This window comes from Spermophilus citellus, assembly GCF_964194105.1.
Source record: "Spermophilus citellus genome assembly, chromosome: 3".
Taxonomy (NCBI): domain Eukaryota; kingdom Metazoa; phylum Chordata; class Mammalia; order Rodentia; family Sciuridae; genus Spermophilus; species Spermophilus citellus.
The window spans coordinates 201,660,358-201,683,885 of record NC_138184.1 but is presented as its reverse complement, the minus strand read 5'-3'; the positions used below and the strand labels follow the sequence as shown (position 1 = coordinate 201,683,885).

General features: G+C 37.1%; 1 protein-coding gene across 4 annotated transcripts in view; it reads right to left on the bottom strand.

Annotated features, from left to right (window-relative positions):
• CDK6 (cyclin dependent kinase 6) overlaps positions 1–23,528 on the bottom strand; it is a 208,188-nt gene that overhangs the window by 103,781 nt on the left and 80,879 nt on the right. For all 4 annotated transcript variants that reach the window (XM_081288444.1, XM_081288446.1, XM_081288445.1 and 1 more), the window contains exon 4: positions 2,232–2,399. In XM_081288444.1, the coding sequence (XP_081144570.1) occupies positions 2,232–2,399 (168 nt within the window). The remainder of the gene's footprint in view (positions 1–2,231; positions 2,400–23,528) is intronic.

The following is a 23,528-nucleotide window of genomic DNA, read 5'->3' as shown; positions in this document are numbered from 1 at the left end:
AAGTTGATTCCCAGGTTCCATATGACATAATCTACTAAAAATGTGCATTTCCAGGAAGTGGAGTGTAGTCTCTTCCAGAGATACTAAAAATACACACCAGCTCAGTTTGAAAAACTGTGATTCTAAGTTTTTATATGTTACTAAGTGTAGGCAAATCAAAGCATCACTATATTAAATGGATTTTTCCTTTTCATACAAAAAATATTAAACAGGAAAATTTTAAATGCAGCAGCTTACAGAAATGTACCTTTTATTACTGCCATTAAATTCCGTCTATCACTCTTTCAAATCAAGTCTCTCCCAGCTGCTAACATCTTTGACTAATGCCACCACAGGAATATACAGTATACCATACAGACTAGATACAGAAAAAAACATCTTTTATGCTTGCCTTTCCTGTTTTCTCTGAATATAAAACATTTTGTCTGCATTTTCCTGTTTAAACATACCAACTTCCAGCATGAATGGAATGTTAATTGATGTTACACATGAGTTAGGCCATCATTCCTCAAATTTAACAAGCAAAAAAGAAAAAAGAAAAAAATCAAAATAAAACCAACTGGGTTTCCTGCTTTTACTTATGGTTATCAGTGCCCACTTGGGGGGATTAAAATCATGTCCGGCTTAGTTACAGCTCATCCTTCCCTCAATTAATGTACCCAAGGAGACCAGTTCCTTCATCTGCTCCCCTATTACTGCCCTGATCACAAAGTCTATTCAAGTTTCTCCCCAGGGCCCCAAAACAACATGTGCAATAATTTCCTAGGGAAGCCCAAAGCCTACCTCACCCTTCCCACTGGGGAAACACACAGACTCCGCCCTTTCTGGTCCGATTTTGTAAGAACAGAAGAGCTTACTTGGCCCTGCCCAAAGCGGAGACCTAGCCTTTTGACAACAGCTGTTGTTTTATCTTCTCAAAAGTATTGGTGTATGCTGGGCAAAGAGGAAAGAAGCAGGATTTATCTTTTAACAACTGCAACATATTTCAAGGAATCCTCTGGAGAAATCCTGATGCCCCGTCAAAGTACTTAATGCTGGGAATGTAAGGAGTTCTACACGAAAGGTTGTAGTATTCATACTTTGAGTGGGGGGAAAGGGTAGATGGAGAATATTTTTACAAGTTGGACTTTTTCCTAAGGCAAGTTACCTGTCTCAGAGAATTTCCAACTTCTCTCCCATATTTCTACTTCTCAGCTGAAGAATTACTGGGATCTGAGGGAACATTTTGTTGTTGTTGTTGTTGTGGAGAATGCTAGCTTCCTTGAAGCAGCCATCCCCCCCCCCCCCCCCCCCCCCGGCCAGGTCACTGTGATGACCAAAGATGCCACCATATATTTCTCAACAGTGCCCCCTACCCAGGGCAGTGCTGCCCCTGATTTGAGAACCTTTTCGCACACAACTCCAAAATAAATTGCAAGGCAAGGGGACATTCCCTGGCTTTTCTATCTATGTATGAATTCACTATATATAAAACAAATCTTTCAAAGAAAAGGGTTATTAATACTCGCTTCCAGGCTGTTCTTTTTGTAGTTTGGTTACAGAATTTCAAAAAATTCATCTCAGAAACAATGAACTGCAAGGAGGAATAGAAACTAACCAGAGTCACTACTATGCTTTTGCACCTCAGTGAGTGAGACAAAGAACAGGATATTATAATTGCCATTTTTTTTTTTTTTTTTTTTGCCAAAACCGACCCTTGGTTCACTCTTTCTATTCTGGCTTAGAGCTGGCAGGGTGGGGCTACTTGTTCAAGGATCATCCATTTTCACTGTCAATTTCTTTCTTCTTCACAGTCAGTATCCTCAGCTTCAGAAGTGTTTTAACATACCTGGGTTGGTACTCCTGCTGCTTCTCAGGACAGGACGCTGTAGATAGGTCAACATTCCTCCCACTCTCTTTTTCCTGACCCTGAGCTCATCATGACGTAGCTCTGAAAACAGTGGTTATGGCAAAAAGTGTTTGGAAACTTGTAACTGATTCCTTTCTAGTGGTTAAGATGCAACAGGCTATTTCTGCAATGGGTCCTGCCACAATACACCCAGCCCAGATGTCTCTGTGGCTGTAAACAGAATGCTCTCCTCTTATCCACTGCTATCCAGAAGATTGCAAAGACATTTTGGGAAGTAGTAAAGACCACAGGAAGCAGTAACATTAGGAGCATGGAAGAGGGGCACTTTGTTATTTGAAGCAGGAAAGATAATTCAACGAAAAGACAGTATGCTCTTACTCACCACTGAGGTAAGGGCCATCTGAAAACTATAAATGCGGGCAAGGCCAAAGTCAGCCAGTTTTATTTGTCCACTGCTGGTCACCAGAATATTCTGTGGTTTTAGATCACGGTGCACTACTCGGTGAGAGTGAAGAAAGTCCAGACCTCGGAGAAGCTGAAACATCATATCCTAAATAAAACCAAAACATGACATCAATAAATGCTCAAAACAGAAATTCAACACATGCCACATTTGACACTAAATCCTCAGCATTCTGTTAAGCCCTATGGCACAAAGCAGATGTTTGATAAATATTAATTGAATGAATGAATTTATCTCCCTGTCTCTCCATTTTCCCATTCTCGAGAACACCATAACATTTTTCTATCAACCTGTACTTCATTAATGAAAGGACAATTTAAAATAGCTTTCAATGGCACAGGAAATATTTTGGAAAGGTATATACCAAACTGGTTAATTCTGGGGAGGGCAAGTCAGAGGTGGCAAGAGGAGGATGTAATTCCCTTCACACACTTTTATATCGTTTAATATGTTATTTCAACATTTAAAATCTGGTTAATATTAATAGTATTGTTAAGGGTGATTATAATTTTAAATTCCTAATACTAAGCAGTCACTATGGGTCAAGCACTATTCTAAGCACCTTCCATTCAGTAATCCATTTAATCCACATCACAATGTTGAGGTACATATCTTATCACCCATTTTACAAGTCAAGAAACTATACACAGAAGTAGGCTGAGTAACTAGCCCAAAGTCACAATACTAGCAAGAGACAGAGTCTTCATTCAAACCAGAGTCCAGAAAAACTGGATACAAATCTTCACTGCACTCTTTTATCAGACTGATGAATGAATAAGAATGTAAAGTGAAACAAGCCATTTAACCTCTCTGAGCCTCAGTGTTTCCATCTATAAAATGGAAAAGTAACAAAACCTACTTCATAGGGTCAATGTTTATAAAGCACTTAGCACAACAGTAAACATTCAATAAACGACTGTTATTATCTGTTATTATTGCTGGCATTATTAACCAGCATGGAGCAGAGCAGCATTCGGAAAAATCAACCAAAATCAAAATTTTGCCAGGTGCAGTGGCACACGCCTGTAATCCCAGTGGCTTCGGAGGCTGAGACAGGAGGATCGCAAGTTCAAAGCCAGCGTCAGCAAAAGTGAAGCGCTAAGCAACTCAGTGAGACCCTGTCTTTAAATAAAATACAAAATAGGGTTGAGGATGTGGTTCAGTGCTGGAATGCCCCTGAGTTCAATCACTGGTACTCTGCCACCGCAATTTTTTTTTTTTTAATTTTAGGTCCAAAAAATAAGATATAAGATGTAAAACTCAGAAACAGTGTCTTAAAGTAGGAACTTAAGACATTGACCAGATTATCATAACCCTCTGAAATCTGGATTTAGTGGCTTATGCCTCCTCCACCTGCCAAACACTGTGAGAATAGTGCACAAAGGGAAGATAAAGCTATTTTGTTAATACAAAGAGTAGAAAAATGACTAAACAGCATCCTGGACTTCAGAGGAGTCCAGGACTATGAGGTTGCCCTGTTCATCAGTTGGGTTACTAAATCCTTGCATCAAAAAGGGGTTATGGGTTATGGGATTTCACTTGTGGTTCTTCCTCTAGAATTTGAAGTTCTGTCTTTTTTATCATATCTTGTTTAAAACCAAAGCCTTTGTTTTCCCATCTATCAAATGGAGAAAATGGCATTTACTTTTTGTAATAGTAGGAGGTTTAAATGAAGTAACATATGCAAAGCGGGAGTGCCGCTTCTGGCACACGGTATGTGTTCAACAGATGGTAATTATTAGGATGATCACTACCATGGTAAGCATCCTGTTTCCTCGGGGAGACACAAAAACACAGTGCTACAAAGTTAGTATGAGCCAAGCATGCAATGATACAGGTGTGTGGGAGTCACATTTGTGATCCCCCCGAATGAATCCTGTGAGTTTGCAGGGGTTGCCTTCTAAGCTTCAAAAGGTGAAGACTCTGGAGAAGGCTGCAATGGCAAAGAGGGTCTTTCAAGACTTGAGAACCACGTAGGGTCAAACAACTTGCAATGAGTAAACAGGAGTGTGAAAATGAAGCACAGAATGTTAAAGAAAGTCATCTGCTGTGGTAAATAAGTCTTTATTGGAAACACATGCACACAACTTGTAAGCACTGGATTTTAGAAAGCATGACTAACCTAAAGTAATGTCATGCTGGCTCATCATCTTTAGCTTCCTATATGCTAAGAATCACCCATTTAAAAAAGCACAGTGAACAAATCTGCTTGGCACATGATGCAGTTTTCAAACAATTTAAGCATCCAATTAGCAGTGTGAAAGTTAAAAAACTTGGAACTAATTTATTAAAAGATCCATCTAAATTTACAAAAGCCTGAATTACAGAAAATATAAAAGGTATCTATTGTTTTTGTGTATTTATTAACATAGCACGTATTATACTTTCTTAATAATAAAATTCATAAATTGAACATATACTTGCTTAAAGCAGAAACCTATGCATCAAGAGGAAGAAGAAAAGTCACTCAAAATTCCATAGTACTCAGAAACAGAAAAAACTTCACTGTTAAATAACAATTTCTGAGGTTTTTTTCTATTCTGCGTTTTAAAAATTACATATGTTGTCATATTTGTATGACTAAATTAAATATATATTTAAATAAAAATGGTTATTCTAAACCCTTTATTTTGTAGCCTTTTAGAAATAACAATTTATTGTGAATATTTTCCTATTTCAATAAAATTCTTCAATGTAGAACTTGTTCATACAATGTGATTTTTAATGGCCACAGAGTTTCCCTGCTTGGGATATGCCAAAATCATCATTATTTGGTTTTAGTTGTGTTACTGTGGCATTTACACTATGGGTTTAGTTATCTTTTATTTAAAGGCTGGAGTAGATTAAAATAACAAATATGGGTTAAGCAGTATGAGTCCACATGACTGCACTAACATTGATTCCATGTTAACAGTACCTAGAGATACAAACTGTTTTTATATATAAGAATTACCATTATGAACCCTGGTCCCAAGCAAGGATATAGGTCCCAATTCCAGAGAATGATATAAATGAATAAACTACATTAAACAAGTAAGAAAAAACACCTTTGCTTCAAATCACAAGAAGTGTTTTGATCAAACACAACTCAAAGGATTCTCTCCTTAAACTTGTTATCTGTTCTAACATCTCAATTTATGATATCATGAGACATACTTTAAATTAGCTCTTTGAGATTTTAATCTAAATTAATCTGTCCTATAGAAGACTCAAAATACTTCACAGTAATCCAAGTGATGTAATGCAACGAAACTAGACATGATGCCAATTAAAGCTCTTTTAGTTAAATCCAGTTTTAGAACTTTTCCTTATTATGTTACCTAGCGCAGTTCCGGTACAAAAGGTTTGAACATCTAGTCATACCTATGACAAATCGTCACCCGGGGCCCTATCTTTCTAAAACACGTGACTCGGAGGCATGTTTCAACAGGACACCATTGTGAAGTCTCACTCTGAGTGACTTTCTAGGTGGGACTTGGACCTTGGCAACTCTCCCCCGAAGCCCTGGATCTCAGTCTGAGTACTGGAAACCTTTAATGTCATAACTGTTTCTTTTTTTTTTTTTTTAAAAAGAGTGAGAGAGGAAAGAGAGAGAGAGAGAGAGAGAGAGAGAGAGAGAGAGAGAGAGAGAGAGAGAGAGAGAGAGAATTTTTATATTTTATTTTTTAGTTCTCGGCGGACACAACATCTTTGTTGGTATGTGGTGCTGAGGATCGAACCCGGGCCACACGCACACCAGGCGAGCGCGCTACCGCTTGAGCCACATCCCCAGCCCATAACTGTTTCTTTTAGGTGTTCTGGAGCGCTTATCCTCTTATTCCTCTAAAACCAAAACAAACAAGCAAACTGAAAACTGACCTTGAGCTCTTCTATGGGAAAAAGATTCATCATGAGAGTCTATTTTCCAGTACATGACAAAGATTAGTTCCTGAAGATGCTAAGAACACCCAACTTATACCATGTAGTAAATTACAGAACTGTTAGCTTTAAGGTGGACAATTCTGGATATTTTGAATATATCTAGTTAATCTGATAACACATTCAGATCGTCAAAGTTTTAGTTCCAAAAAATGTACCATAACTTCTCTATTAAAAAATTAAAAATAAGACATGCATAGCTTATAGACAAGGATAAACATTATTTTTGTCTCCTTATGACCTGTAAACCTCAGTTTTTTTCAAATTTGCTATTGAAGTTTTCATAGAAATAATTTCATAGTGTTTTGTTTGTTTCCTAAGAGGGGTGTAGAGGAGCCTACAGCCTAAAATATATAAAAGGTGGTTTTCATACTAAACTGATAACAATGTATTGAATTAAGGAAGAGGCCATGATTATAGAAACAGAGGTCACCTGAGCCTACACACAGATGATGGTGGTGAAGTCATAAAGAAAACAGAGAGCCACAGATAGCAGTGAGGGCCAGTCCCAGGATCTTTACTTCCCCTCTTATTACCAATACATATATTTGTAATTGTGGTAAAATATACATGACACATGATTTACCATCTTGGACTATTTTAAATTCATGTTTAGCATTAAGTGTATTCACATTGTTGTGCAACCAATTTCCAGAACTTTTTCATTTTGCAAAACTGAAATTCTTATGTCCATTATACCATGATTTTTTCCATTTGTATCTCTATTAGCCCCTGGCAACCACTATTCTACTTTCTGTTTTTCTGAATCTGACTACTCTGTACCACATATATGTGGGACAATACCGTATTAGTCTTTTACAGTGGCTCATTTCACTTAGCAAAAAGTCCTCAAGTTTCATCCATGTTTGATGTGTCAGAAATTCCTTTTAAAGGCTGAAAAATATTCCAGGTGTGTGTATAATATTTTGTTTATCTATTCATCCATTGATGGACATGAGTTATTTCTACTATGGACTATTATGAACAGTGTTGCTATGAACATGAGTAATCTCTTTGTAAACTTGTTTCCAATTCTTTTGGAGGAGTGTGTGTGTGTGTGTGTGTGTGTGTGTGTGTGTGTACATATCCATAAGATACGCACACACACACACACACACACACATAACCTCTCAGAAATGGAATTGCTGGATCTAGTCCCAGAATCTTTTAAAACCATAGTTCTCCCATAAAATGTGGTAAAATATTGCTACCTATGCAATGAAACATTGAATACCAAAGCCATGTTAAGGTCCCAGAGGGTCAGCCAGGTGGGCTCACACACTCCCTGGAGATTTCACCCACTCCTTTCTCTCAGGGAGCATCTCTGCTGTGGCCACCAATCGAGCTTACTGCAGGTGCACACCTTCCACTGCTTCAAATCAGGACAGGAGGGCTCTACCCCTGATCAATTCACAGTGATAACAATGGCCTTTAAAGGCTGATTTATAAACAATAAAATGGGAATAAAGAGGGCCTACTTCTTGCTCTGGTAACCATAGGAGTACCCAAAGAATGTTTTACTCAAAGTCACAAAGGGGAAAAAGAAAAAAAAAAAACCCAACGTAAATAAAATACCACATTCTGAGGAAGCAGGAGAATTAAAGCAGATTCCTTAACTTTCTGTTTACTTGTAAGATGTGCAACTGGTGACTTTAAAGCAAGCAGTTAGCCAAAGGACCTGGAGAGAAGTGACAAGAATCACACGTGAGATTTGTTCCAAAGCAGAGTGCAGTCAAGCCGTACCACCTTGCCTGTCACTTTGCCACTGGGTATGAGGAGGATGAGGCAGCAAAGTAAGGTGGCATGTCACCCTAGGGCCCCTCAGCAGAAACAAAGGGCCCTAACCAGAAGTGCTGACTCCCTATTTTACTACTTCCAGGCGACTGGATAAAAGGATAACATAGGTGGTTGACTTTGTGTACAAATTTTATTAGTCAAATTAAGTATTCTAAAGTGTGAATTTAAAGAATCCATGTGTTATTCATTCTGGGAAGTGATGATCATACTGAGAAAGTAAAGAATCAGTTTCAACTGACTAGAAACTAAAGAATAACAGCTCATTTTCATCATGCTGGTTGCCAGACAGGAAGGACTGGTCCAAACCAATCAAGGTAATCACATTTCCATTTGCTAGGAATTGATCTAGGGACATCCATGAGACAGAGGCCTGTGTGGGCAAGCTGGCTACAGAGTTTCAGGAAGCATTTTCTTCCTTGATAAGAGGAGCACAGTAGAAAGCTCTCTGCTGCACTTCCTCTTACCTCCCAGCCCCAACCCCCGTGTCATACTGAATGCTACTGCTCCAGTGCATGAGCTTGCAGCTGTAGCAACCATCTTGAAACACAAGAGGAGACATCATCGGCACATACAAGTGGACAGAGTGTAAAAAGAGAAAAGAGTATGGGTTTTTGATGACATTAACAAATAGCTGAATCGACTTTGGGGCTGCCCATCTCCACCCTTATGTTATTTAGAGAATAATGTACTAACTTTAAAGCCATTTTTCATGGAATATTCCATGAAAATTTGTAATTACCAATACATATATTTGTAATTGTGGTAAAATATACATGACCCATGATTTACCATTTGCAGTTGAAAATTGTTCTAAAAATTTTATTAGACTAAAATTGTATTAACTAAAACTTATTAAAATCATTACCTTTCATTTACAACCACCATCCCTCACCTCCTGCCCAATAGTGCCCATAGCAACATTCTTATCTTGTTACCAATGATCACTTTCAGATGGTTATATTTTTCTCTTTGAGACCTGTTCCTCCTTCCATTACTGTTCATGTTCTTCCTAACAATACTGACTCTCAACCTCTCATACTTCTCAGGTCTTAGAGCTCATCTTCTCTACCCTACACCCACCATATTTCTGAAAGCCTTCAAACATAGTTCAAAAATATTAGCTCCAGCTAATATTTCAGCTTCAGAGAACTTTTGACTTCTTTAACCTAATTCCATTTTTGCCACCTACCTAATACTCATATAAACGGCAACTCAGTTTTATGAATAGAATGCTATTGTCTACAATTTTGTAACTGCCTTTCCACACCACAATGTATACTGAATTCATTTGCATATAGATCTATCTGCAACACAGATCTATTGCTATTGGCAATTGAGATCTATTACTCAACTTTCCATCCTCATGTACTACTTAATTTTTATTTTTATACTATCTTTAGCCAAATGTTTTGAGCATTTATTAAAATTACCCACCAATTTTAAATGCCATTTTATCATGTTTTAAATTACCTGAGTTTGTTTCTGGACATGTACTTTTCTGCCTCTGGTTGGATCTCTTTAGAGTACTTCTCTTAATTATTAAATATTCAGAATACATTTTAATGTTTAAGGAGGGCAAATTTTCTCTTTTCATGCCTTATAAAACATTTAAGGATTTAAAAAAAATTGTTTTTTTTAGTTGTTGATAGACCTTTATTTGTTTATACATGGTGCTGATAATCAAACCCAGTGCTTCAGACATGCCAGGCAAGTGTGCTACCTCTGAGCCCCAGCCCCAGGCCAATTTCAGGATATTCTTCCATGCTTTTTCTCTGGACTGAATTCAAAGTTATTTTATTGAATTCCCACACCCTTCAAAAACCCCTTTGGTATTTTTGCTAAGTTTTAAAAATTAATAGATACTTTGGGGAGAACAAATATATTCATAATATTGAATCTTTCCTCTTCAGAACATAGTGTAGTTCTTCCTTGTTCAGGGCTTCTTCTGGGTCCTTCAGGAAAGTTATGTGATGTTTTCCGTACAATTCCTACACCTCTGAGGTCCCACTAGTGTGGCCCTGGTCCTTATCCTTTTCATGCATACTGAACTGATTGTTTCTCCACCAATCTCATTCCTTCCATCCATCTCTCACATTTCAGATAGCCTGCTCTTTTTAATGTGCTCACCTGACCCCATCAAATCAGGTTCTCCTGCTCAAAGCCCTCAGATAAAATCCACCTACCTCCTGACCCATTTCTCTGTATGTAGTAGATGTCCTCTACTCTTCCCTCACTCACTGCCTTATCTTTTGGAGAGTGAGCTCTACTTCAATCACTATTCCTCTAGATCCACTGGCTTCCAGCACACTGCATTAGTGAGTATCAATCAATGTTCAGTGGTTTTTCTTAGAAAAGTGAGACCCAAACTAAATGGGAAATGGCCATGAAATTTATAAAGGCTGTTACCTTAAAAAGAACTCACTGACTCCTCCCTTGGAAAAATATTAGTGGCCAATAAAACCTAAAAGGTTTGGGGGTATTGTATTTCTCAAAGAATGACCCAAAGGCCTTAACAAATGTAAGAAGATGTTTTAATGGTTACTAGGAACACTGCAGCTTAGAATGAAAAGAGTGAAAGACCATTCCTTTCTAATGTATCCTGTCTTTTAGAAGCACACTTGTCCAGTCTCAAGAGACATGCATTTTAGCACACTGTAGCACCCATGGGTAGGGGTGTGACTACAAGACCCATAGCCTCTTAACCCTGGAAGCAGCATTCAAGGGATCACTTTGCTTAAGTCTTCACTTGGTTGCAGAGTTGGACTTTTTGCTCAGTCTTAATTTCATATCATTACAGCAGTGTTTCACAAAGTATGATCTTTTATTCCAGTGTTACTAACCAAGTTCCATTTCATCTTGGCTACTAACCAAATAACTAAGCCAGTCTCAACCTTTCTGAGTCTCAGTTTTTTTTTTTTTTAATAAACATCAGGATAAAATTTTTCCTTGTTCTGCCATGGGATTATGGAGATAACTGAAACATTTGATTATTTTATACTATATATTTGATTTGTTTTCAAACTGTCAATGAGATTTTCTGTTAGATGATAAATTCTTGAGGAACAGAAACGTAGTATAATCTGTATATTCTCCTTGAAATCTAACAAAACTCCTTATACCAAAAAAAAAAAAAAAATCTGTTGGTTTGACTTGGCAGGCATTAAAATGAAGTAAAATGACTTTAGCTCTTAGCTCCATGTATAGGGGTCACAGAACATTCTCACATTCCCTGAGGTTTTTTTTTTTTTTTTTTTTTTGGAGATTGAACCCAGGGGCACTTAACCACTGAGCCCCATTCCCATTCCTTTTTATGTTTTATTTTGAGACAGGGTCTTGCTAAGTTGCTCAGGGCCTCACCAAGTTGATGAGGCTGGCTTTGAACTCATGCTCCTCTTGCCTCAGCCTCCCCAGGTGTGCCCCACCATGCCCAGCACTGAGTCTTTCTTTAGGAAAAAGGCCATGATCGTGCATTGTGGCTCACTGGTTATTCATTAAAAATTCACTGAATGCTTGTGATGAAGCAGTACAAAAATGTTCCTCTCAGAAATGTACAACCTAGGGGATTGAGGAGAAAGAGAAAGGGACAGGAAAAGGAAAGAACAGTGGAATGAATCTGACCCAATTTTCATATGTGCACACAAGGATGTGGCAGTGGGTTCTGGCAGTCGGTGTATCCAACAACACTAATTAAAAAAAAAAAAAAAGGAAATTGTAAAGGCGAAGAAGGACTGGCGAAGTGAAGGGAGGGAAGTGGGGTGGGGTGTGGGGAGGAAGTACTGGGGACTGAATGGGAGTGGGTTGCATTCCATGCTTTTGTGATTATGTCAAGGTGTATCCTGGTGTTGGATCATAACTAAAAAGAATAAATGTAAAACCTGCATGAGATATGTAAATTTCCATTTTTGAGGGCAGAACAATTAAAGCAAAAATCTCTGGATGTAGGCAAAAACTTTGGTTATGAACTGGTGTGTATACTAGTTACAATCTAAGGTAGGTAGGTCACTTGCTACCTTTGTGGGCCTCGGATTCCATGCTTATAAGATGGAAGAAGCTCAAAAAAGAGACATTAGATGGTAAGATATACTATACAGCATACATTTACATACAATTTTATGTATTATGGTTAAATATAACATTAAGTAGGATATCATGTACTTCAGTACTTTATGTATTGTAAAGTACATACATAATAATCTGCTATCATCTAATTCAAAAGAACTAAGAAATCTCTTATGTAGAAAGCATTATGTTAGCCTATGTTACCAACATAGAAGCACCTGAAGACAGAGTACCAAGGAGCTCCTATTTTAACAGGGAGAGGAGACATAATTGTCCACTTCCACACTTCAAACAGTACATAGCTAGGACCACAAATAGCACAGATTCTACAGGCACTGAGTGAGCATGGAGGAAGGAGGAGCATCTAAGCCAATCAGGAAGTGAGCTAGTGTTAGTTTGCCATTGAGACAACACCAGCAGAAGCTTGCAGGAGGGCATGTGCTTAGTTTAGAGACAAGCCATAGCCCTAACAGGCAAGATGCTGGAGAGAGCACATTGCTAAGTGGCACCACACTGCATAGGGCATGTATAGGGAGTTCACAGCATCTTATAGTCCGTGGTAAGTATTATCCAAGAATGGCATGTTATTATTGATACTTTGGCACACAGAATGGATGGGAGGTGGTAGAGAGAGGCTATTATTTTACTCTGGACATAAGGTAGCATGGGTGCTAACTATAATATTAGAAAAACAAAGAAGGGAAAGATAATCAGGAGACAAATGCAATTGGTTAATATTTGTTGTCTTGGGTCAACTATGATAGGCCACCTTTTGAGAGAAATGCTGTATCTTTATGTCTCACACTGGGTGATATTGGGCTTGTTACCTAACCTCCCTTCCTCCAGTATCTAGACTTAAGTTCCTCATCTGTGAAGTCGGGGCAACACTGTCCTGTAGGGTGGTTGTAAGGACTAAAAACAATGAGTGTACCTCCCTGGGTAATGGGCTCAGAACTGGAGCCACTAACTTAAGAGGCGGCTCTGGTACCCACCATCAGTCATGGCATCTGGCAATGCTCTGAGTTCAGATTCACCTAGCTCTCTCTGGTTAGAACAGGACACCCTCCCATCTCCCCTAATGCTTATTATTAAGATCAATGAACCAACTATGTTCACAACAAGCACTTACTGAAGGACACAATTTTTAAAGTACTTATTATTTTAATTAAATCAAGTATTATATATGACCTGTTCTTAATTTTGAAAGTCTAAAAGATTGCTACCATTTCAGATCTGGAAGGATCATGGGAAATCTTCTGTTATTATTTATTGAACGCATTATATGTCTCTTTTTTTAAAAAATAACCAACTTTCTATGGTGGCTTTAACTTTTTTTTTTTTTTTAACCTATATCTGGAAAGACTTTTCTATGGAGGCCTTCCAACTTCTGAGGTTCCCTCATACTGTCCTTCAAGTGCTTTTATAGAATAATGATATACTATAAGGATGTAATATAAACATTTACTTAATTGACATATATATTCAGAAGCGGCTACTGAATAGGAAAAATTACTAATGACTATTTTTACGTAATTAACTCTGGCTGCTTTCCCAGCTTAACAAATAAGAACTAGAATTTGTGACACTATTTCCTTATGTTATCCATTAATGCTGAACTGTGTGCATTCCAATGCAGAGGGGGGAGAGGAGTAAAGGAGGACTGTGAAAAGAACACTTAGCTTCATTTGGTCAAAAAATGGTCTTTACAAGGGTTTTTATTATGGGTCATAAAACACTGCTTACCACAATGTACCTCTCCCTTGAAAAAGAAAAGAAACCCTTGCAGTGGTGAGAAGCTGAAAACAACACACTGAGAGTCCCGTGCCTTCCTCCCATAAACACATCTATGCATATTATCTGTTTTGGGTAGAGCTGCATGCACAGCTGTTTATGGGGACTCTGAAGAGGCGGCACTTGAACACTTTTTATTTCATGTTGTTGCAAGGCCTGAATGTTGAAGCTGAAGCCTGCTAGGACAGAGGCAGCACATGAATCTCCAGGGAGAGGAGGACCATATGCTTCTCACTAATAACTCTTTCAGTCTACAGGAAGAGGTTCTGGGTGGTCACATCAAGTCAGGAAAAGCATGGAGGCCAAAAAAAGGGTGATCTTTAGGCCAAATGGAACTGAAGAGCTAACCACCGAGCCAAAAGTGAGACCTGGGTTAACAATTCGATGACAATTTTTTCTTCTTTTTCCACATTTTTATATTGGTGCATTATAGTTGTACATAATGATAGAATATTATTCTATATTCACACATGCACACAATATAACAATGCATTTTATAAAGAATAATTTAGCAGGTAACATCCACATCACAATAGGAATCCCTGGGGGGAGAAGGGCATTGCTGTGGCTAGGAAAATCTTAGTGTTAAGTGGTACAAGCCTCCAGATACAGACACAGGCATGAATGTACTGGGTATACTGAGGTTTAGAGACACCCTTCCCTAAGATGCAGGGCTCTGTAACTTCTTGAACTGGTTGTTCTCCTAAACACAACCCTCTTTCCTTCAAATCTGTTCCTGCCTACCTAAAGCTTCCAGTCAGCTTTTTGGGTCTTTCTCTTTATGGGCATCAAAGTCATCTTCCACTTCTCCCTACCCTGGGTCTCTAAGGCCTCACCTCAGAAGCCATCTGCCCATTTTACTCCTACAGTCAAGGTAGCTGGGAACCACCTCGCCTACCACCACCCCCATGAAGATGGAGTGGTCATGCATCATGGTCTGATTTCATAGGGGTTTTTAGTACTGCCTTCTCTGGAACTTTGATAAGCTCCTATTGTGGTTTGGATGTGAGGTCCCCCAAAATCTCATGTGTGAGACAATGCAAGAAAGTTCAGAGGAGAAATAATCGGGTTAGGAGAGCCTTAACCCAATCAGTGAATCAATCCCCTGATGAGATTAACTGAGTGGTAACTGCAGGCAGGTACTGTGTGGCTAGAGGAGTTGAGTCTCTCGGGGAGTGTCTTTGGGGTATATATTTTGTATCTGCAAGTGACTTCTCTCTCTGCTTCTTGATCATCATTTGAGCTGCTTCCTTCCACCACACTCTTCTGGCATGATGTTCAGCCACACCTCAAGCCTCAAGGAATGGAGCTAGATGTCTATGGATTGAGACCTCCGGAACTGTGAATCCTCAAGTAAACTATTCCTCCTCTAAAGTTGGTTCTTGTCAGGTCTTTTAGTCAGAGCAGCAAAAAAGCTGACTAAAACAGCTCCCTTTCCTGTTGCCGACAATGACTACCACTAACATTCACTTTGTGTTCCCTGTCTCCTTTGCTTTGCCATTACGCCTCTCAAAAGTATGTCAAGTTCTAAATTCTGCCTTTACCCTCATCATTCATCATCTGTGGCTTCAACATTAATGTTGGTCATATTTTGAGATATCTCAACTCATAATAGCAGCTGGAACTGTTCCCAAGCTCCAGATGTGCAAACTGGTGAAGATGTGCTTCCTTCCTGCTGTTTTCCAGAATATTCCACAGCAGTGATAATCTCAATCTATCCCCAAAAAACCATATAATTTTTTCAGCCATATCAAAGCCTCTTCTTCAGTCTGTATTTATCTTGTATAACAGTACCACCATCTACCCAAATGATCAATTCAGAAATCTGACAGACATTTAAGGTTCTTTCTCTCTTCCCAACCACATAATTAATCTGCCACCAAAGTCTTGGTCATTACAATTCCCAAATAAAGGCAACCTGCCTTCTCTCCCATCTCCAGAGCCTGGATCAAGTTGCCAGCATGTCTTGCCTGGATTACTGCAATAATGTTCCAACACATTAGCTCCTGTCTTTAGATTTGTCTCTTTAATCTATCTTTAATCTTTTTTCCAGAATGATGACTAAGTGATGTTTCTTAAATGTAAAGCTGAATCATACAAAAGTCCCCTTCTGCTCACTCTGAGACAAAGGTAAAATTTACATTGCTACCTATGGTACTTTTCTGCCTGATCTCTAAGGACTTCTGGTTTCACTTTTAATGGATCCCAACCCTCTTGCTATGTCTAATTGCTATGATGTTAAACATTTTATCATATATTTGTTGGTCATTTGTATTTTTTCTTTTGGGAAATGTCTGTTTAGTTCATTTGCTCATTTATTAATTGGGGGAGTTTTTCGATGGTAATTTTTTTTGAGCTCTTTATATATTCTGAATGCTAATCCTCAAAAGAGATAATTCTAACACGCACACAAAATAAATTGACAGAGAAATGAGTGTGACTTAGAGGGACACAGAATACCCTGATTCTAACATGATAGAAAAAAACATATACATATATATATGTGTATACATATATATATGTATACACATATGTATACATATATATATATACACATATATACATATATATATATATATATATATATATATATATATATATATATATATATGTGTGTGTGTGTGTGTGTAGCTACATCTGCACCAGGGTAGCCACATCAAATATGACACAATTAAGTCTGAATTTCAGATAAACAACAGATAATTTTTAAATTTAAGTTTGTCCCATGCAATATGTAGGATATATTTGTGAAAATTATTTGTTATTTATCTGAAATTCAAACATACAGTTAGAGGTTGTTAATTCTAGATATGAGGGTGGGATGGAGAAACAAGATTTTTGCTTTTTTATGTCACATGCTAAAAGTGGTAGAATTATGGGTAATTTGTTACTTTTGTGTGTGTTGTTTTGAATTTGCCAGTTAAAATTGAGCATGTATATTAAAGTCCTTTTGCCAACCATGATTTTTAATTTTGTAGACAGCAAACTTTTTGTAAAAAAATTTTTTTAGCTGTTGATGGACCTTTATTTTATTCATTTATTTATATGTGGTGCTGAGAATCGAACCCAGTGCCTCACACATGCAAGGCATGTGCACTACCACTGAGCCACAACCCCAGCCCCACCAACAAACTTTTTAAAATATAAAATTTGTTAGGTCTCTGATAAAGTTTGTGAAATAAGAAAAGTCCTACAAAGACTATTTAAAATAATATTCCATAGAAACAGAAAGCTTTAGAGTTTTCTAAGAAATGAAACATCATTTTCTAAGTTATGGTTAATTAGTATTGGTTTATATCCTCCACAGATTATAGCTATTTATAAGGATATAAGTACAACTTATTCAGGTTTTTTTTTTTCTTTCTTTCTTAACCACTCCTTGATGACATAAATTCCAGGGAAGAAAAGTCCCTCTATAAGGTTATTTTTTTCCTAATTTATTTTTAAATTTACAACTAAAAATTACATATACTATTGTGCACAATATGATGTTTTGAAACATGTACACATGCTAAATAACATGATGCATGTATTAGCTTTTTTTGTGGTGAAAACACTTAAAAGTTATTTTGGGCAATCTACAAGAATACAATACAATAAAATTCATATTTTCAATATTGAAAGTATAATGTTGGAAAAAAACCTAGAAGTGATTCTGAAAAATAATAAAACAATTCATTTTAGAAAAGAGGCAATACTAAATATGATTGGGTTGTTTTTTAGACTCTTTCTTAACTCTTTCAAATGTTTAAGAATGAAAACAAAATCAATAATGCCCTTTCAGAACAACCCTGAACTTTCTTTAGGCTGAAAATAAAAAGAATGAATGTTTACAGGCAAAATAATCAACGTAAAAACCCTAAGCATCCCCTCTCACAACAAAGATTGAACTTTGTTGTCAAAATGAACCCTTCTATTATAATGTACTAATAAAAACATTAAAAACAAGATAGAACTTTATTTTTCCTTGACTACCTCAAACCCTGCTTCCTCCCTACTTGTTGGAAGAAGCATGCAGTCTTTTCAAATGGGTTCTGAAGCTTTTTTATCTTGTCTCTGAGGCTGTGATCAAGCAACTTTTTAACTTAGCTTTTTGAGGCATCTCAGACATGATGCTTGCTGATTTGCCCAGAGGTACTTGGTCTGCAAATGCCTGCTTGTCTCTCTTTCCTTCTCTCCCTTCCAGTCTTTCTTTCTCTCTTTCATTCCTTTTCTCCCTTCCTTCCCTCTCAACACACATACATGCCCACTGCAATCATTCACAATGGGCACAAATGAATAAGGTAGAATTGGTTTTCTTCTTTACAGTTTATAAATTCTTTTTGTCCCCCCCCCCGACCCCCCCCCCGCCCCCGCTTGGTAGGCAAAATACACACTGGAAATTAAAAGTTTTTAGCTATCAGGTGCTTCACTATCTCTCAAATGATTATATATAAATATACGTTTATGTACATATACATATTTATACTATTTTTGGGGGTATCATGTAATGTTTTTATAAATGCATACACTGTGGAATGATTAAGTTAGGCTAAATAATGTAACTATTTAATCGATGCTAAAATAGCTTCTATTTTAAGAGTTAGTATTATTTTAATGTATCAGTAAGAAAAAAAGGATTGTCAATTAAACCACGACACAGCACTTTCTTATCCTTTAAAAGTTTCAATCATATACATTTAAGGGGCTCTTGCAGACTTCTTTAGATTTGGATTTTTATCTCTTATCATTCTTGAATATTTATAAAAAATAAAGTTTAAGTAAAATAATTTGATTAACATAGTCCAAAAATTTCTCTAGCCTCAAGAAGCCTGTTGTTTTATCTCTCTGGCAATCAGAGAAATGCAAATCAAAACTACTCTAAGATTTCATCTCACTTCACTCAGAATGGCGGCTATTAAGAATACCAACAACAATAAGTGTTGGCAAGAATGTGGGGGAAAAGGCACATTCATACATTGCTGGTGGGACTGAAAATTGGCACAGCCAATATGGAAAACAGTATGGAGATTCCTTGGAAAACTGGGAATGGAACCACCATTTGACCCAGTCTTTGATGTACACCTAAAGGACTTAAAAACAGCACACTACAGGGACACAGCCACATCAATGTTTATAGCAGCACAATTCACAATAGTTAAACTGTGGAACCAACCTACGTGCCCTTTAGTAGATGAATGGACAACGATTTGTGGTATAAATATACACAATGGAATACTATTCAGCATTAAAAGAGAATAAAATCATGGCATTTGCAGGTAAATGGATGGAGTTGAAGAATATAATGCTAAATTAGCCAACCCCCACAAATCCAAATGTTTTCTCTGACATAAGGATATTGATTCATAATGAGGTTGGGGTGGGGGGAGCATAAGAGCAAAAGGGAGGGAGAAGGAGCGAGGGGAATGGAGGTAGGAAAGACGGTGGAATGAGATGGACATCATTACCCTAAGCACATGTATAAAGACATGAATGGTGTGACTCTACTTTGTGTACAACCAGAGACATGAAAAATTGTGCTCTATATGTAATATGAACTGTAATGCATTCTGCTGTTATACATAACAAATAAGAATAAAAAATTTAAAAAAAGAATCCTGTTGTTTGTCTTACATTCCTTTTCTATTTGGAGCTGTTGTTTCTATGTCCCACACAATTTTGTCTTCTGTACTATCAGTGGTGTTGATGATTAGGCAACAGAACTCCACTTTTATACCCAGGATTTTCAAACAGGACACTAACTAATTCCGTAAGTTCCCAGGCATCCGTGCAGGCTATAGAAACTGAGTCATGACTAGTACCTTGGAACAGTGCCTACAGGCATTACGTTATTAAAAAAGAGCATCTGAAAACTGATAAAATATGGTCCTTCCACTTTTTGAACCACAGCTTCCTTTTTAATAAAACAATATTTATCATTATATGCATGATAGAGACTGAAGTAGATCACGTTGAGGGTTAAGTATAATACTTTGAGAATAAGTCCCACCATAGAAATACTAAAATGTAGCTTCATTGTTTCCCAGAGCCGTGTTGCTGACAGTCTGCTGTTTTTTCTCTTTGGGCTGAAATTTGCTTTCAACCTACAGTTCACTTAACCATTCACAGTTTCAGTAACACTCAGGAATATACAGAAAAACAGAATGCTGAGCATTCTAAATTAAAGCATCTTTTTCCTTTTTTTATCCTTGATTTTTATTCTAATTTGTTATATATGACAGCAGAATGCATTACAATTCATATTATACACATAGAACACAATTTTTCAAGTATATTCACACCATTTGTGTCTTCATACATGTACTCAGGGTAATGATGTCCATCTCATTTTACCATCTTTTCTACCCCCATGCTCACTCCCTTCCCCTCCTACCCCTTTGCCCTATCTAGAGTTTGTCTATTCCTCCCATGCTCCCCCTCCCAAGCCCACTATGAATCAGCCTCCTTAAATTAGAGAAAACATTTGGCATTTGTTTTTTGGGGATTGGCTAACTTTGCTTAGCATTATATTCTCCAACTCCATCCATCCTGCAAATGCCATGATTTTATTCTCTTTTATTTAAAGCATCTTTTTCAATAAAAATCTTTTAAGGCCATAATATTATTTAATCTCCTTTAGCAAATGATATCTGACATGAAAATGAGACTAGAACACAGGACCATTTCTCAGTGAAGCAAAGCTAACTTCTAGTGTTTACTATATCTTTTTAATATACACTTGAATCTTATTTTTGATTACACAAATATCAAAATATATTTGTTATGAAAAACTATAAAATTTAAACAGCTGAAGTACTACTGTACCACCAACTAGGATTATCAGATAAAATACGGGACTTTCAGTTAAATTTGAATTTTAGATAAACAATGAATATTCTATCATAAGCATGTTTCAAATATTGCATGGAACATACACTAATTTTTTTTCTGAAATTTAAATTAACTAAGAACTCTACATTTTAATTTGCTAAATCTGGCAAACTTATAACCTATTCCACTCTTAGTCTCCTTCTTTTTATCAGTTTGTGGTATAGTCTTGTGGAATTCATTCTGTGAATTATATGAGATATACATGTATTTTAGATAAATGAACCAAGATGTACTCACAGTTCTAAAAGTGGCTCTCTTTTTTCACTCAATACTGTGCCTTCTTAAAGGTAATCCCTTATAGATCTGTCAGTCTTTTTAATTGTCACATAATTTTCCATGCAGGGTCAGAGTCTATTCAGTCAGCCCCTTACTGATGAACACTTAGGTTATTTCCATTTTTTTCATCATAATTAGTATTATAATTATTCATGACACCTATTGAATTTCTCTTGAGAAGTAAACTTTTTAAAAATATTTATTTTTCAGTTATAGGTGGACACAATATTTTATATTTATGTGATGCTGAGGATTGAACCCAGTGCTTCAAGCATGATAGGTGAGCACTCTATCTCTGAGCCACATCCTGGCCCCGAGAAGTGAAAAATTTTGATCACAGAATATATCCATTTTTAGTTTTAATAGGTACTGTCCGATTGCCTCCAAAATGTTGTATCAAATGTTGTTGTTTATATTTCCATTGGCAAAATATGAGATTATCTGACCTGGGGCTATAGCTCAGTGGCAGAGTGCTTGCCTAGCATGCATGAGGCACTGGGTTTAATCCTCAGCACCACATAAAAATAAACAAATAAAACAAAATAAAGGCATTCTGTCCATCTAAACTACAAAAAGAAAATGAGATTATCCATTTCTTAATAATCTCACCAATAGGTGACATTAGTAAGTGCTTTTTTTTTTTTTTGCCTGCCTTAATTTGATGGGAAAAATATTTCACTATCATTTTACTCTTCCTTTCTTTGCCAAGCTTGGATATCTTTTCATATTTATTAATCAGTTATTTTTTCTACAGTCACAGCCTCATTCTTTTACTAACCCAAGACTAATATTGATTTTGCTGTATATTTTGAAGAATCTATCTTGTGTTTATTTAAAACAAAAAACATGGAACATTTCCCATTTCCAGGATTTTGGCACCTCTCCCATATCCCCCGATTCCTCAAACATTACTTGGGGCTCAGCAGTTGCAACCGCAAGCTCTCACAGTGTTGTCAGGTATAATTTCCCATTGCAGGTCCCCAGAGTGATGAATCCCGTTTCTCCCTACTCTACAACTACTGCAACCTCTCCTTTCCTCTGGACAGGTGTAACCAGGTCCTGTCCAGTCCTTCTTCACAATTTCTCATCTTTCTTTCCATCTAGTACCACTGCCACAGTTTCTGGTATAGATCCTGATTATCTCATTCCCAAACAACTGGACCAGTCTCTTAACTGAACTCTTGTTGCTACTGCTCCTAAATGACCAGAGTACTTCCAGATTAATCGTTTTAAAACCCTAATATATGCCATACTTGTATTATTATATCAAAACGGACTATGCTGTCATGTTTAACTAAAAAGAACCAATAAATGTAAAAAATAAAAATAAACCCCCACATTATTTCCCAGTTCCTACCCAGGCAAGCCCATCTCTCCTGTTTAACTAACTTGTCCTCATCTCTCTGGATGTGCCTAGCCTAAAGTTGTCTTTCCCCATGTGGAAACTGGCAAACTGGAGCAAGGCTTCTAAATCCCAGTTTCTGCTGGCTTGTGTCACTCATGTCTCACAGAGTGTCATCTCTGAAGTCCTATGCGATTGCCATTTTCTTCATGAAGCCAGTCTTTTTTTCCTCTCCTCTTCATCTGCAATGCTCACATGGCATCTGTCAAATACTGTCTTATGTGCTTGCTAGTTCTCTACACACCTTATTTTCCCCTTCTAGATTTTAAACTATCTGTACGTTCCTTTTACTTAGCATAGTATCTTAAAATTTTGCTGCCTAAGTACTTACCGAATAAGTCAGATATAAAACTAGAATATTTCTTTGTCAGACAGGCTTTCTTGTCTCCATTTTAAGCATGCCAATAAAAGTTGCTGTGGTTTAAATACATGAAATATCAGAATATTTTAAAAAATCAGCATTTCAATTTGGTCAGTTGCCATCCAGAAAACATGATGACCAAGATTAGAGAGAAAAACGCACAAATGTTAAATACACTCTATTATTTCATGGGTTTTTGCTTTCTAAGTGTTCCAATTTGCAATGGAAAATTCTTAAAAATCAGCTCCCTTGGGCTGGGGCTGGGGCTCAACGGTAGTGCACTTGCCTGGCATGTGTGAGGCACTGGGTTCAATTCTCAGAACTGCAAATATATAAAATAAAGGTCTATTAATTAGTTTAAAACAAATCAGCTCCCTAAACTTATAATGGCATAATGTGCATTCTATACTTAGAAATCTTACAAGTAAAAGTTGATAGACATGAATTTCCAGAGAATCTGGAGATTAAGTTCCTCAGGCAACTGTTATATTATTAGCAAGGAAATTATGGAAGGAAATGCAAAAGATCTCCTTAGAGTCAACAAAGGCTCAAACCAGAAGGAAGAAAGGCCATTAGAGACACCAAATAGATCAAGTGGCCTTGGTGCGTGATTAAGGCCTCTGTGCAACATTTACCTGATATCACTTTAGGCCATACCAATAAGCCACTATCATCACCAGTGAGACCTCTGTAGTACTGTGATGTTCTGGGTCTTTACATATAAAATTAGACGGGATAACTA